This window comes from Carcharodon carcharias, chromosome 21, assembly GCF_017639515.1.
Source record: "Carcharodon carcharias isolate sCarCar2 chromosome 21, sCarCar2.pri, whole genome shotgun sequence".
NCBI classification, from domain to species: domain Eukaryota; kingdom Metazoa; phylum Chordata; class Chondrichthyes; order Lamniformes; family Lamnidae; genus Carcharodon; species Carcharodon carcharias.
Window position 1 is genome coordinate 21,067,257 of NC_054487.1, and position 15,259 is coordinate 21,082,515.

At 47.3% G+C, this 15,259-nt stretch overlaps 1 protein-coding gene across 1 annotated transcript in view; it reads right to left on the reverse strand.

The window, feature by feature from the left end:
• Positions 1 to 5,363, reverse strand: part of nwd1 (NACHT and WD repeat domain containing 1) — an 81,796-nt gene extending 76,433 nt beyond the window's left edge. The window contains exon 1 of the mRNA XM_041215635.1: positions 5,246 to 5,363. Within this exon, the coding sequence (XP_041071569.1) occupies positions 5,246 to 5,363 (118 nt within the window). The remainder of the gene's footprint in view (positions 1 to 5,245) is intronic.
• Positions 5,364 to 15,259: the final 9,896 nt, after the last annotated feature.

The following is a 15,259-nucleotide window of genomic DNA, read 5'->3' on the forward strand; positions in this document are numbered from 1 at the left end:
GGTGTGTGTATAGGTGTGTGTGTGTTTGTATGTGTGTGTGTATAGGTGTGTGTGTGTTTTTGTGTATGTGTATAGGTGTGTGTGTGTTTGTGTGTGTGTGTGTATAGGTGTGTGTGTGTTTGTGTGTATGTGTATAAGTGTGTGTATAGGTGTGTGTGTGTTTGTGTGTGTGTGTATAGGTGTGTGTGTGTGTGAAAACCTCATCCACAGGTGGGGTAAGAGGGCTCAGTGGTGTCACGAGTGTGCTCTGTCAAATAATGGTTTCTCAAAGTTACTGATACTTGCCTGTGTGATTTGCAATACTTCAAAATGCATTGCAGCTGCTTGGTCTGGACTCTGAGCCTTCAGGTCAGCACTCTGCAATGGGGAATCTTTTTTGGGCCTGCAGGTTTCTGGAAGCCTTCTCATAGCCTGGGAATGGGACCTGAACTCTCCACTGGAGGCAGCTCCTCTGAGGAGGAAGGGAGGGCTAGAAGTGGGAGGAGGCCAGGAGTGCACATTCAGCCTCCAGGGGAGCCACCTTTGGGAGGAGAGGCACAGGCACAAGGGGCACAGGGCCAAGATGTAGACTAAGGCAGAAGGGGCTGCAGAAGACGCCACTATCCTGCTGCCAGGGTATACAAGCGGTGAAGCAGCTACCTCAATATGACTGAAGTGCAGTGCCGAAGGAGGCTTCATCTCTCAAGGGAGAACTCTATCTGCCGGATGATAGGCCCTGAGATCTCTACTAACTGTGTGGGTGGACACCCCATGCCAGTGGCTCTAAAGGTCACAGTTGCCCTCAACTTCTACGCCTCTGGCTCCTTCCAGGGCTCGGTGGGTGATCTTTGTGGTGTCTCCCAATCAGCTGTCCACACTTGTGTCAAGCAGGTTACAGACGTTCTGTTCAGGTGTGCATTGACCTTCATCCACTTCCATTGGGACAAGGCCAGCCAGACACAGTGAGCCAGAGGCTTCGCGGCCATTGCTGGCTTCCCCCGTGTCCAGGGTGCTATAGACTGTACACATGTGGCCATCAAGGCACCAGCAGGTGAGCCCGGTGCCTTCATCAACAGGAAGGGCTCCCACTCCATGAACGTGCAGATAGTGTGTGATCACAGGATGTTGATTCTACAAGTCTGTGCAAGGTATCCAGGCAGCTCCCACGACACCTACATCCTCAGACACTCCCAGGTGCCGGGGCTCTTCAGTGCTCCAGCCCGGCTGGATGGATGGCTGCTGGGTGACAAGGGCTATCCCCTCAGAAGGTGGCTCATGACACCTCTCCACCTTCCAAGAACAGAGGATGAGCTGCGGTACAATAGGAGCCACAGCTCCACAAGGGCTGTGTTGGAGAGAACCATCGGTCTTCTCAAAATGCACTTCTGATGCCTGGACTGCTCAGGGGGCGCACTCCAGTACCCCCTAGATAGTGTCTCTGTGATAGTGGCTGCATGCTGCACTCTCCACAATCTTGCACTGGAGGGATGCAGCGGACGATGAAAATGTAGATGCAGTGACTGCGGCTGCACAGGATGAGTCCAGCAGTGAGTCCAAGGAGGAGCATGCACAAGGAAATGTGTAGAGTAGACGCTGACCTGGGCATACTACAGGGAGGTAGAGACACCCGGGAGGCTTTAATCCAACGAACCTGCAGCTAGCCCACCATAGCTGGGCCTCCAAGACAAGCCTGGGCTGTAGGCTCCATACTCGATACCTAAGTGTAAAATCTGCCAGGTTAGCAACAGTAACTAAGAGCCTTGTTAGTAAAGCTGAATGTCTCACAAAGCACTCATAACATCATGGATAACCATCCACCTGCAGGAGAAAAGAGGCTCCCTCAGCCATGGTGACATGCCTGAATTTAAAATCACTGGCAAAGAAACTATAGGAAACAAAATGACCATGGTGTTCAAAATCAAAGCAAAACATAAAGACCTCATCTCGGGCCAACATAAAAGCATCAGTGATAAACCCGTGGTGTGTCTAAGGTGCCTTATGTTTACATTTCTGGGTGCTACGTCTTGGTGCTGCCCCATCGCTGGGAGTGGACTCTGAGACAGCTGCTGACTCTGCTGTCCTGTTGGCCTTGGTGACCTTGGCAATCGTCCTCTAGCCCGTGGAGCCTGTGCTGGCCCCACCTGGGAGGGATCTGCCAGTTCCACAGCTGGCATCTCCCCAGTGACCGCAGCCTCACCAGATGCTATAGTCAATGAAAAAGGGGTGGAGGAGCTCCTGTCCTCATCCAGAGCGCCCTGAGAGGTGCCCGCAGAGATGACAGGCAGCTGCTGTGCCGACGTGAGGTAGCTAAGGACCTCCCTGCTCATTGTGGACGGATGGGCACCGAGCTGGCAAACTTGGTGCCCACACCATCTCCCACACTGGCATTGACCAGCTGAGGTCAATGCCGATGTGAGGGCTTGTTGGTCAGAGCGCATCCCCAGGAAGTCCTGACTGTTCTCCTGGAGGAGGTTCTCCGAGAGTCACCACTCTCTCCATGGAGGACGCTTGGCGCTTGGACATGAGGCTCATTGCTTCGGCGATCGTCCACGTAGACTCCTCCACCACGGACACCAAGCCAGCACAGCCTCATGTATCTCCCCCAGATGTTCCCTCACACGCTCAGCTGCATTTTGAGCATTCTTCCCCTGAAAAAGAGAGTCGAGCATTGATATGTGCAAATTGTACCTGGACTCTCTTTGCGGACGGCCCACCCCAACCAGAGTGGGACATATCAGGGCTCCAGTGCCTCCTCACCCCGCTGCTGCCGAACACTAACACAAAGATGCTGGGCCTGCTCCCCATACCGCTTCCCCCCACACCCCCGCCCCCTCGTCTTGGCCAAATGCTGCCTATATCACATTAGGCACCACAAGGTATAACCTTCCATAGCAAGGAGGCGCAAGCCTGTGGAACACAGAGGGCAGCAGATGGATCAGTTCCCCACCACCTTAAAGCTCCCCTCCCAGCACGTCAGCACCCTGACTTTGACATGCCCTGCAGTTCCAGCACTGCGCCCGGTGCAGCTCCTTCAGGTTGCCCCCAGTAACGTGGGTGTCACTGTATCACATGCTGCGGGGGCAGAACCCATCTCATCATCACCCTCTCAGGGTGACCTTGGCATGGGCAATATCAGCTGGCCCACCCCGCGAAGGACACGTGTCATCAATGATTCGATGCAGTCACCACACTCAGAGTTGGGGGTAGGGGGGCAGCCAGGGGGGAGTAAACTGACCTGCTGGGTTACATGATCAATGCCAACATGGTCCTCAACATTCTCGAGTGCAACAGGCCATTGAAACGCTTGCAGCACTGGATCCAGGTGTGTTGCACCACATCGTGGGAGCTCACCACCTCCACCACCTCCTCCCAGGCAGGTTTGGTCATGTTGGGGGGGGGGGCTTCCTCCTCCCGTCTTGGGGCACGAGGACCTCCCGCTGTGCAGCCACCTCCTCGAGGAGGGCAGCAAGGCAATCGTCTGAGAAGCGAGGGGCACATTGGACCCCCTGACCTACCCTCCTGCCTGGCCTGCTCACCAGCAACCCTCTGGGGAGCCCTTCCACTGGCCACGATTCCCAGCCTTTGGAAAGGCTGCAGCAGCTTTTTAAAACAGGCCGCCCGGGTCTCCGTTGGACCCGGTGGTCATTGCAGGCCGCCCGCCCACTCCCGCTGACTTCAGGAGCCGTGCTTCATGCTGGGAGGGCCTTAATTGGCGATCGGGTCCGTGCCCACCCATGCCCGATCCCACTCTACCTCCCTGCCAGCCAGAAAATTCAGCTCTAAGAAAACCTATCTCATGCATTTAGGGGGCCGGGAGGTTTAAAACTAGACAGAGGGGTTTGGTAGGAAAATTGCAGATCAAAAGAGCTTGCAGGAAACAAAGTCTTTCTTTCCCGAATTCAGGACATTCCAAGGTGTTTTACAGCCAACAAATTCATTTTAAATTGTAGCTGTTTATCGAATGAGGGAAACATGGCTGCCAGTTTGCATCCATTTTAGTGATATTGGATAAAGGTTGATCAGGACACCAAGAGAACTTTGAATTGTGCTGTGGGATCTTTTATATACATCAGTGAGGGCAGCCAGGGACCCTCAGTTTAATGTCTCACCTGAAAGACATCATCTCTGACAATGCAGCACTCCCTCAGTGCTGTACTGAAGTGCCAACCTAAATTACGTGCTCGGGAGTGGGACCTTGAACACAAAACTTTCTAATTTAAAGGTGAAATCACTGATATCAGGGCATGGCTGATCAGCATTAAGCTATAGGTGGAGTCCCTGATGGGAATCGAACAGGATGGCTCCAATGCTGAGTTCTGAAAAGGTCAGCGGAGACCAGAAGAATGCCAGGTTCTGTGCTGAGGTCAGTTGATCTCACCCAGGGTTGGATGGGTCTGTTACAATTAACCATGATGTTTCTGGGTCACCGAAGCTGGGGAAAGAGGCACTTGGCTGCTGCCCTTGTCAGTAGTGGATATGTGAAGACACTCAGTGAGGGGAGAATCATGTCTGGCTGTGAAAAGAAGGTAAAGAATGTGCTGTGTACTGGAACAAATAGCAAACAGCTGGCAGGGCAGGTGAAGGAAGTAGCTTGGAGCCATGGGCTGGAACCTCAGCAGGTAATTGCGTTAGATTCCTGCCTGCTCCTGACTGTCAGATTCTAGCCCTCTGTTCGCATTGCACTTACAGCCACCAAGTCTGGCTGCATTTCCTGCAATTTCCCATTTGCTTCTTGTCACACTTTTCCCACTGCAGCTGGTTGATAGGCCCCTGTTGTTGCCCAACACCCTCCCCCCCCGCCTCCACCACATCAACTCCCTGTACCTGGAAGAATGGGATGGGAGGTGTGCCAGGCAATTTTACAGTTCTCACTGAACAAAATGGCTAAACACAAAATTAATATTGTTTAAGTGTTTGCAGGATGTATCTCTAACAATTTTCTCTCCACCTGGGGTTGGCTCTGTTACTTTACACTCTGTAACCTATACAGTGAGTAACAGGAGGCTATTCTTCCAGGGGGACAGCACAGCTGATCATTATCCTGGTTTTAGCTGGCAGCCACACATTTCCCAGTAATGTCACTGTAAAATGATGGGGAGAGATGTTCATTCCGCCTTTGACTGTGATGGAGTTTAGCTAACTTGGTGCAGAGCAGACATCAGACCTTGGTAACCCGCGGTCTCCATGGCTCAGCATCACCCCCGATAGACCTCTAACCTCAGCTTCTTTTAAAGCAAGTCAAGAGGAGCCAGAGTTTTGTGCTGACCTGTGAAAGTGGAGCTGATGAACACCCGGACCACATTAGACTGGTCCACCGGGACATTCGTGGACTCGCCCCGGAGTAGATCATGTCGCTGGCCAGCATGCAAGATCCTAGCCTTCATCCTGAGTGGATACAACTCCGTGTGCCAGGCAGTCCTGCCAATCTTTCACCAGCCGTGTAAATTTTTTTCTGATCTGTTTCAGCAGGAGGAAAAAAAGATGTAGAATTAAATACAACTTTATTCTCTGATTCCTTCATTCTCTTTTGCAACAAACAATGTTCCTTTTTTCCCTCCCAGCTCTTTGACTCTGCTCTTGGCTGGTTTTGTCTCCTCAGCCTCTCTCTGCTTTGATTCCTGTTTCCAAATCTGATTGTGTCCAAGACTTCAAGCGCTAGCTGCTCACAGTGTACCTCAGTCGATTTAACTGTAAAGTTTCCCTCTGCCTGCACACCTTTGCTCACTGCTTCCCTGTCCTTACCCACTCCCTTTCATCTTCACTCCCTCTGAGTCTCCCTTACCTCCTGCCTTCGTCCGTCTCCTAAGTGCGCTCTGTATCCATTCTAGGAGCTGAAATCTCATCTCTGTTTATCTTCAGCCAGGAAAGGTATTACCGTGACAACAATTTGTTTTCATGACTGAGCCAATCACAAGTGATACTCTGCGCAAACAGTGGGGTTCTTTCTGTTAATAGGAGCAGTAATACTGGGTTTAATTACAGTGTGAGTACTCTCAAAATTGACATGTACTGACCATGACTGCACCATCCCTCGCACTGAAAGTCCTCTTTTACTCTATCCACACCCTCTCCCACACTGAAGGCAGCTAAAACACTGCACTTATTTACTTTTACATTGTTCATAAAGTTGGAAAATTCCAAAGGGCAGATGTACCGTGAGACCGTGTCAACAAAAACTGCATTTAGAGCCTCGAAAGTAGCATAATGTGCTAAGGGTCCTCACAGAAGCATTATCAAACACAATTTAACACCAGATAAAGAGATTCCAGCACAAAAGCGTTGTCAAAGATTAGATTTTAAGGAGTGCTTAAAGAAAGAAAGAGAGGTAAAGAGGCGGAGATGGGTAGGGTGGGATTTCCAGAGAGAGAGCAACTGTAGGCACCGTCTCCAATGGAGTGATTAAAATCAAGGATCAACAAGAGGTCAGAATCAGAATCAGCTTCCAACCTGATAGTCGCCCAACCTCAGACGGCCCGCTTCTATCTCCTACCCAAAATCCACAAACAGAACTGCCCCGGTAGACCGATCGTCTCAACTTGCTCCTGCCCCACAGAACTCATTTCTCATTATCTTGACTCCCTTCTCTCTCCCCTTGTCCAGTCCCTTCCCACCTACATCCGTGATTCCTCTGACACCTTACGTCACATCAACAATTTCCAGTTCCCTGGCCCCAACCGCTTCCTCTTCACCATGGACATCCAATCCCTCTACACCTCCATCCCCCACCAGGATGGTCTGAGGGCCCTTAGCTTCTTCCTCGAACAGAGGCCCGAACAATCCCCATCCACCACTACTCTCCTCCGTCTGGCTGAACTTGTTCTCACGCTGAACAATTTCTCCTTCAACTCCTTTCACTTCCTCCAAATAAAAGGTGTGGCTATGGGTACCCGCATGGGCCCCAGCTATGCCTGTCTCTTTATGGGGTATGTGGAACATTCATTGTTCCAGTCCTACGCCGGCCCCCTTCCACAACTCTTTCTCCGGTACATCGATGATTATTTCGGTGCCGCTTCATGCTCTCGTCGGGACTTGGAAAAATTTATTAATTTTGCTTCCAATCTCCACCCCTCCATCATTTTCACGTGGTCCATCTCTGACACTTCCCTTCCCTTCCTTGACCTCTCTGTCTCAATCTCTGGTGATAGACTGTCCACCAATATCCATTACAAACCCACCGACTCCCACAGCTATCTCGACTACAGCTCCTCACACCCCGCTTCTTGTAAGGACTCCATCCCATTCTCTCAGTTCCTTCGCCTCCGTCGCATCTGTTCTGATGATGCTACCTTCAAAAACAGTTCCTCTGACATGTCCTCCTTCTTCCTTAACCGAGGTTTTCCACCCACGGTCGTTGACAGGGCCCTCAACCATGTCCGGCCCATCTCCCGCGCATCCGCCCTCACGCCTTTTCCTCCCTCCCAGAAACATGATAGGGTCCCCCTTGTCCTCACTTATCACCCCACCAGCCTCCGCATTCAAAGGATCATCCTCCGCCATTTCCGCCAACTCCAGCATGATGCCACCACCAAACACATCTTCCCTTCACCCCCCCATCGGCATTCCGTAGGGATCGCTCCCTCCGGGACACCCTGGTCCACTCCTCCATCACCGCCTACTCCTCAACCCCCTCCTATGGCACCACCCCATGCCCACGCAAAAGATGCAACACCTGCCCCTTCACTTCCTCTCTCCTCACCGTCCAAGGACCCAAACACTCCTTTCAAGTGAAGCAACATTTCACTTGCATTTCCCCCAACTTAGTCTACTGCATTCGTTGCTCCCAATGTGGTCTCCTCTACATTGGAGAGACCAAACGTAAACTGGGCGACCGCTTTGCAGAACACCTGCGGTCTGTCCGCAAGAATGACCCAAACCTCCCTGTCACTTGCCGTTTTAACACTCCACCCTGCTCTCTTGCCCACATGTCTGTCCTTGGCTTGCTGCATTGTTCCAGTGAAGCCCAACGCAAACTGGAGGAACAACACCTCATCTTCCGACTAGGCACTTTACAGCCTTCCGGACTGAATATTGAATTCAACAACTTTAGGTCGTGAGCTCCCTCCTCCATCCCCAACCCCTTTCTGTTTCCCCCTTCCTTTTTTTTTCAATAAATTATAAAGATTTTCCTTTTCCCACCCATTTCCATTATTTTTTTTTAAAAACCAAAAAAAAAATTTTTTTTTTAAATCCTTTATGCTCTCCCCACCCCCACTCTAGCTATACCTTGAGTGCCCTACCATCCACTCTTAATTAACACATTCGTTTAGATAATATCACCAACTTTAACTTTAACACCTATGTGTTCTTTTGTACTATTGTTGTTGACATCTTTTGATGATCTGCTTCTATCACTGCTTGTTTGTCCCTACAACCACACCCCCACTCCACTTCTCTCTCTCTCTCTCTCTCTCCACCCCCCACACACACACCTTAAACCAGCTTATATTTCAACTCTTTCTTGGACTCGAACTCAAGTTCTGTCAAAGGGTCATGAGGACTCGAAACGTCAACTCTTTTCTTCTCCGTTGATGCTGCCAGACCTGCTGAGTATTTCCAGGTAATTCTGTTTTTGTTTCTGTGTCAGAATCAGAGGAGCACAGAGGACTGGAGGAGATTACAGAGAAAGGGCGGGGTGAAACCATGGAAAGATTTGAACAGAAGGGTAAGAATTTTAAGGTGTTGAGAGACCAGGAGCCAATGTAGGTCAGCAAACACAGGGTGAGTGGAACTTGGTGCAAGTTAGGATATGGGTATCAGAGGCTAATGATTTCAAGTTTAAATTTATATACACTCCATACCCACAACCTGTAAAGTGAGACAGTATTAGTTCCTGTTGAATCTTGTGGATCCTGGTTGCATGCTTGTTATAAGTACTGGCCAAATTGGTACTATAGATAGAGTTCATCAGCAGACACTTCTTAGGTGGAACACATTCTGTTTATTTACAAAGGCACTCAGCAGCTACTCATGTGTGCTTTTTCATCAAACCCTATCTCCATTATGCTGACTATTAACTACAGCGGTAGTCCGCTCTGCTCTTCTATTGGTTACTCAAAATCATGCGATCTTCCTTTATAACATTCTCCTTAAAGGCATGTTACACGTTATATAGAACCATAATTACCATAGTTCCAATGATAAAACTCTATACTTTTCTTTGCAGATCTTCGGGTTTTTCATCCAAATATATAATCATGAGGATATGGGGTTGTCAGGGAGTGGGGTGGAATGTAGGGGTGGGGGAGGGGGGTGGGTGGGGGGGTGTGGGGGGGTCATTGTGTTGGGCCCTCCCCATGGCTCCATAAGAGTGTCCAGTGATCAGCTGAGTGACAAACTCCAGGAAGGAACTGGACCACTTAACCATGTTAAGAAACAGAAAATATTATTGAAACCAGAGAAGGATAGAACAAGGATCTGCTCACTTGTTCGCCCTCCAAATTAAAGGGGCACTATTTTCACTGAGTCTTGTTGAAGCCTTTAATCAGTTGCATTAAAATGTATTACTGCCTCTGAGGTAATTAAATTTACAAACCTCGTCCATGTCCCCTCCCTCACTCTAAAAATAGTTTGCTCAGCTTTTGTCATGAAGGCACTGCCTCTTCAGTGTTGCCCTGTTGGGATTTAAACCCACAGTTGTTGTCAAGAAAAATAAAGAGTTTGTTTGGTTTTAATTACAGGCAGTCTTTCAAACTTTAAATGCCAGCAGTAAGTGTATTGTTGCTGTGTTTAGTTCTGCATCTAGATACCTGGTACAAACACTGCAGATCAACATTCCTCACATCAACTGGTGAGTCACAAGGAGATCCTGTTCATTCTTAGTTACAGAGAACCAGAGACGCCCCCTGCTGCCCAAACCGCACCCCCCTCCCCTCCCACCCCCCAACCTGGAACTCGCTACCTATGATTCTGGTGGAAAATGGAGGGGATGAATCATTCGAAAAGGCAATTGGATGGGCACTTGAGGGAAATAAGCTTGCAGAGGTATAGGGATAGAGCAGGGAACTGGGATTTGGGTTATGTGGTCTCCTCTACATTGGAGAGACCAAACATAAACTGGGCGACCGCTTTGCAGAACACCTGCGGTCTGTCCGCAAGAATGACCCAAACCTCCCTGTCGCTTGCCATTTTAACACTCCACCCTGCTCTCTTGCCCACATGTCTGTCCTTGGCTTGCTGCATTGTTCCAGTGAAGCCCAATACAAACTGGAGGAACAACACCTCATCTTCCGACTAGGGACTTTACAGCCTTCTGGACTGAATATTGAATTCAACAACTTTAGGTCGTGAGCTCCCTCCTCCATCCCCACCCCCTTTCTGTTTCCCCCTTCCTTTTTTTTCCAATAAATTATAAAGATTTTCCTTTTCCCACCCATTTCCATTATATAAAAAAACCCCCCACTAGAGCTATACCTTGTATAGTTAGCACATTCATTTAGATAATATCACCAACTTTAACTTTAACACCTATGTGTTCTATTGTGCTATTGTCGTTGACATCTTTTGATGATCTGCTTCTATCACTGCTTGTTTGTCCCTACAACCACACCCCCCCTCCACCTCTCTCTCTCTCTCTCTCTCTCCGCCCCCCACACACACACCTTAAACCAGCTTATATTTCAACTCTTTCTTGGACTCGAACTCAAGTTCTGTCGAAGGGTCATGAGGACTCGAAACGTCAACTCTTTTCTTCTCCGCCGATGCTGCCAGACCTGCTGAGTTTTTCCAGGTAATTCTGTTTTTGTTTTGGGTTACTTTACTGAGAGCCAGCATGGACTCGATGGGCCAAATGACTTTCTTCTGTTGCGTAATCACCCTTTGACGCTGATACCTAGAATGGGCTTTTAGTTCGAGCCTAAGGCTAAAGTTTCCAAATCTGAGAGAATGCATTCCTGGAGGTTTATTACATGACCTGCTGCCTCTAACTGCCCCACACCTACACTCCCACCCATGCACACTGCCCTCTCACACAAACTGAAAAGCAAAAATTCACATTACCTGATTAGATGATTGTCGACTGTTGGTCAACAACGCATTTCTCTGATCTCCAATATTTTTTGTAATTGATAAGCAGAATTATTGCATCATATTGACAGTGCAGAAACCAGGCCATTCAGCCCAATGAGTCCATGTTGGTTTTATGCTCCAGATGCCTCCTTCCACTCTTCTACATTTAACCCCATCAATATATCGTTTTATTCCTTTCTCCCTTATTTGTTTATCCCCATATGTGCTATTCTATTCAACTCAACAACCCTTTGTTGCAGTAGGTTCCACATTCTAACCGTACTCTGGGTAAATAAGTTCTTGTCAATTCTTTACTGGATTTATTAGTGGCTATATTTATGCCCCCTTGGTTCTGTTCTTGCCTGCAAGTGAAAACATCTTCTCCTTGTCTACCCTTGCAAACCCTTTCAGCATCTTGTAAATCTCAATCAAGGCACTCCTCAGCCTTCTCTTTTCCAGAGAAGCCTGTTAAATCTTTCCTGATATATATACGGCAAGAGCTGCAGAGCTTTAATCTAACTGCTAGTTGTGGAATTGCTTAGCTCTCTTGATAGCAATCTGCTTCTACTGTTTGGCATGCAAGTGGTCATGTTTTGTAGCTGTAGTAATTGTCGTTTTATTTAGTGTGTAATGTACCTTTAAGAATAATACTTGTTAGGTAAGATCACATGATCTTTAGTAACCAATAGGGAAATAGCGTGGGTTCCCTCAGCAGTCAGCGTAGAGATAGAGTTGGAGTTGAAAGCACACGTGTAGTTGCTGCTGAGTATGTTGTAAATAAACTTAAATTTTCCACCCAAGAAGTGTCTGGAGATCAATTCTATCATTAATAACACAACTCAGCCACCCTACAACAAACTGACAATGAGGATAAAACAGGACTGAACAGAAGAAATCAAGTTAGAAAGAAACAAGCACTGTACCTCGCCCAGTGATTATAAGTAGCAAGCTCTGTTAGAATTGAATAAGTTATTCCCCTCTCAAAATGTCACAATTTGGGAGAATTTGAGAGCCACAGAAGATTGGTCTCAATAAATAGAATGCCTCACGTTCTTTTTTCAAGCGAATGAGGTTACAGGGGAAGAGAAGAGGCAAGCGACCCTCTTGAGTATTTGTGGGAGCAAAATCTACAGCTTGATTCGCAGTTTGATGGCACCCAGTGCCCCAGATTTGAAGAATTTTGATAAATTGGTGGACCTCGTGAAAGGTAATTTTCAACCAAAGCCCTCAGTCGCGATGCAGAGGTTCAGGTTTAATTCATGTAACGGAGCCCAGAGTGAGACAATAGCTTGCTACGTGGCAAATTTGAAGCAGCTAACGGAACATTGTGAGTTTGGTATGACTCTGAACAACATGCTCAGAGGTCGTTTAGTGTGTGGTGTGAAAGAGGACACTATTTGGAAAAGATTATTGTCCGAAGTGAATCTGGATTTCAAGAAGGCGCTAGAGGTAATGCTGGACATGGAAAGCACAGTAAGAGATTCAAAAGCAATACAGGGTGCGCAAAATGGCTCCATCCTCCACATTGTGCAGGAAACCTCAACTGAAAGAGGCGCATAAAAGCGAGACTCTTCCGAGAAGTGGGAAACAGCCTCCACTAGCCAAAGAATAAAGAAAAATAATTTAACAGCAAAATCGAAGAATAATTTTAAAAGAGGTGGAAACAAGCAGCCTTTTAGCAATTGACAGTTTAAAAAAATCAAATGCTACCATAGAAATGGACATATGATGAGGCAGTGCAAGGAAAGATTCAAACAGGCTTGTAAACAACAGAAGAAGCCCAATGAAATCTACAATGTAGAAGAGCCCGAAACAACAAATTCAGATATTTACTCATTGTTTAATCTGAAAGTTGGAAAGACAGAACCAATATTTGTTACAGTGAAAGTAAATGGCAAACCCGTTAGAATGGAAGTGGACACGGAAGCTTTCACTACAGTAATTGGGGAACATACCTTCAGATATCTGAATAATGGTGAACATCAATTAAGTTTAGATGAAACAGCCGACAAGCTAAAAACATAAACAGGGGCGAAGGCATTCAAATAAAAAGCATATGCAGAGTAACTGTCCATTATGGAAGGCAATCGGCAAAGCTACCCTTGTTGGTGGTAACAGATGAAGGGCCAAGCTTCCTGGGGCAAAATTGGTTAAAGGAGATTAAGTTAGAATGGGCTGAAATTTTCCAGTTGAGAGCAAGTAGACTACCAGAGCTACTTAGAAAGTACACCACCGTCTTCAAAGACAAACTGGGGAAAATCCAGGACCTGCAGGCCAAGATTCATGTGAATCTGGAAGCAACCCCTCGCTTCATGAAGGCGAGACCGGTTCCATATGCCCTGCGAGAAAAAGTTGACATTGAACTGAACGGACTAGAGAAACTGGGCGTTAACCTGTTCAGTTCTCAGAATGGGCAGCACCCATTGTCTCCATCCTTAAACTCGATCAAAGCATCCAAATTTGTGGAGACTATAAACTGGTTAATAAAGTAGCTGAGCTAGACAGGCACCAGTTCCAAAAGTCGAAGACCTGTATGCCAAGCTGGCAGGAGGGATAACATACACAAAGCTTAACATGAATCATGCTTATCTACAACTAGAGTTGGATAATGCCTCCCAGGAATTTGTCACAATTAATACCCACACAGGGCTGTACCAATATACATGATTACCTTTCAGTGTCTCCTCCACTTGTGTCAGCTTTCAGAGAACAATGGAAACTTATTGCAGGGACAGCCCCAGGTTCTAGTCTCGTTAGTTGGTAACAGGATTCATTGATAAAGAGCATTTGGCAAACTTAGAAGAAGTCTTAAAACATTTCTTACTAGCTGGAGTGTGTTTAATAAAAGAAAAGTGCACATTCCAAGTGAGGCAGATAATCTATTTGGGTCACTGGGTAGATTTACAGAGCCTCCACCCGATCAAGGAGAAAGTGAGAGCCATAAGAGAGGCATCTGTGCCAAAGAACATCTCACAGCTCAAATCATTCCTCGGAATGATCAATTTGTCTAGAGTGCTGGCCCCCTGCATTCTCTACTCAAAAAGAACCAATGTTGGTCTTGGGAGTCACTTCAGAAAGAAGCTTTCACAGAGGTGAAACGATTGTTGTACTCAACCAATCTATCAGCGCATTATGACCAGTTGAAGGAATTGGTGCTGACACGTATCGTGCCTCCCTACGGAGTGGGAGCAGTGCTCTCTCTCATCAGATGGATGACGGTACAGAATGGCCAATAGGTTACATATCAAGAATGCTCACCACAGCGGAAAATGGATACTCGCAGATAGAAAAATAAGGCCTGTCCAACATCTTTGGTGTCAAGGAATTTCACCAGTACATATACTGATGCCATTTTGCCAAAGTAATTGAGGCCAAAACATTGTATGTTTTCAAGAAGGAGTTAGATATAGCTCTTGGGGCAAAAGGGATGAAAGGATATGAGGAGAAAGCGGGAGCAGGCTATGGAGTTGGATGATTAGCATGATCGTAATGAATGGCGGAGCAAGCTCGAAGGGCTGAATGGCCTACTCCTACTCTAGTTTCTATGTTTCTATGTATTTTACAATCATTTCAATCCATTGCTAGGATTGTTTAATGAGGACAAGGCTATACCACCCATAGTCTCAGCAAGAATACAATGATGGGATTTAATTCTGGCAGCATACGAATACACTCTTGTACATAGGCCTGACAATCAAATTGTAAACACCAACGTGCTTAGTCATTTGCCTTTACAAGAAAATGATGAGCATATCCCAGTTCCACAGGAACTTGTTTTATTGCTAAATCTCTTAGATTCCTCGCTGGTATGTGCTCGACAGATCAGAGACTGGACAAGTTGGAACCCAGTCCTGTCTCAAGTACGAGAATAAGTGCTACATGGTTGGTCACAAGAGACCATATCTGAAGAAATTAAACCGTACTTCAGCAGAAGACATGAAATAACCAGCCAGGATGGCATCTTATTGTGGGGAGCATGAGTGATAGTTCCTCCAAAGGGAAGGGAACCACTTTTAATTGAGCTACACAGTGCACATCCAGGAATTTCCCGAATGAAGACCATATCACGCTGCTTTCTACAGTGGCTTGGGATGGATGGCAAAATAGAGAGTTTAGTAAAGCACTGTGTGCAGTGTCAGCAACTGGAAAAGTTGCCAATGACAGCTCCATTACACCCATAGAAGTGGCCAGGTAGACCCTGGGTGTGGTTACACATTGACTATGTTGGACTTTCCTGGGAATAATGTTTCTGCTCATTGTCGATGCCCATTCAAAA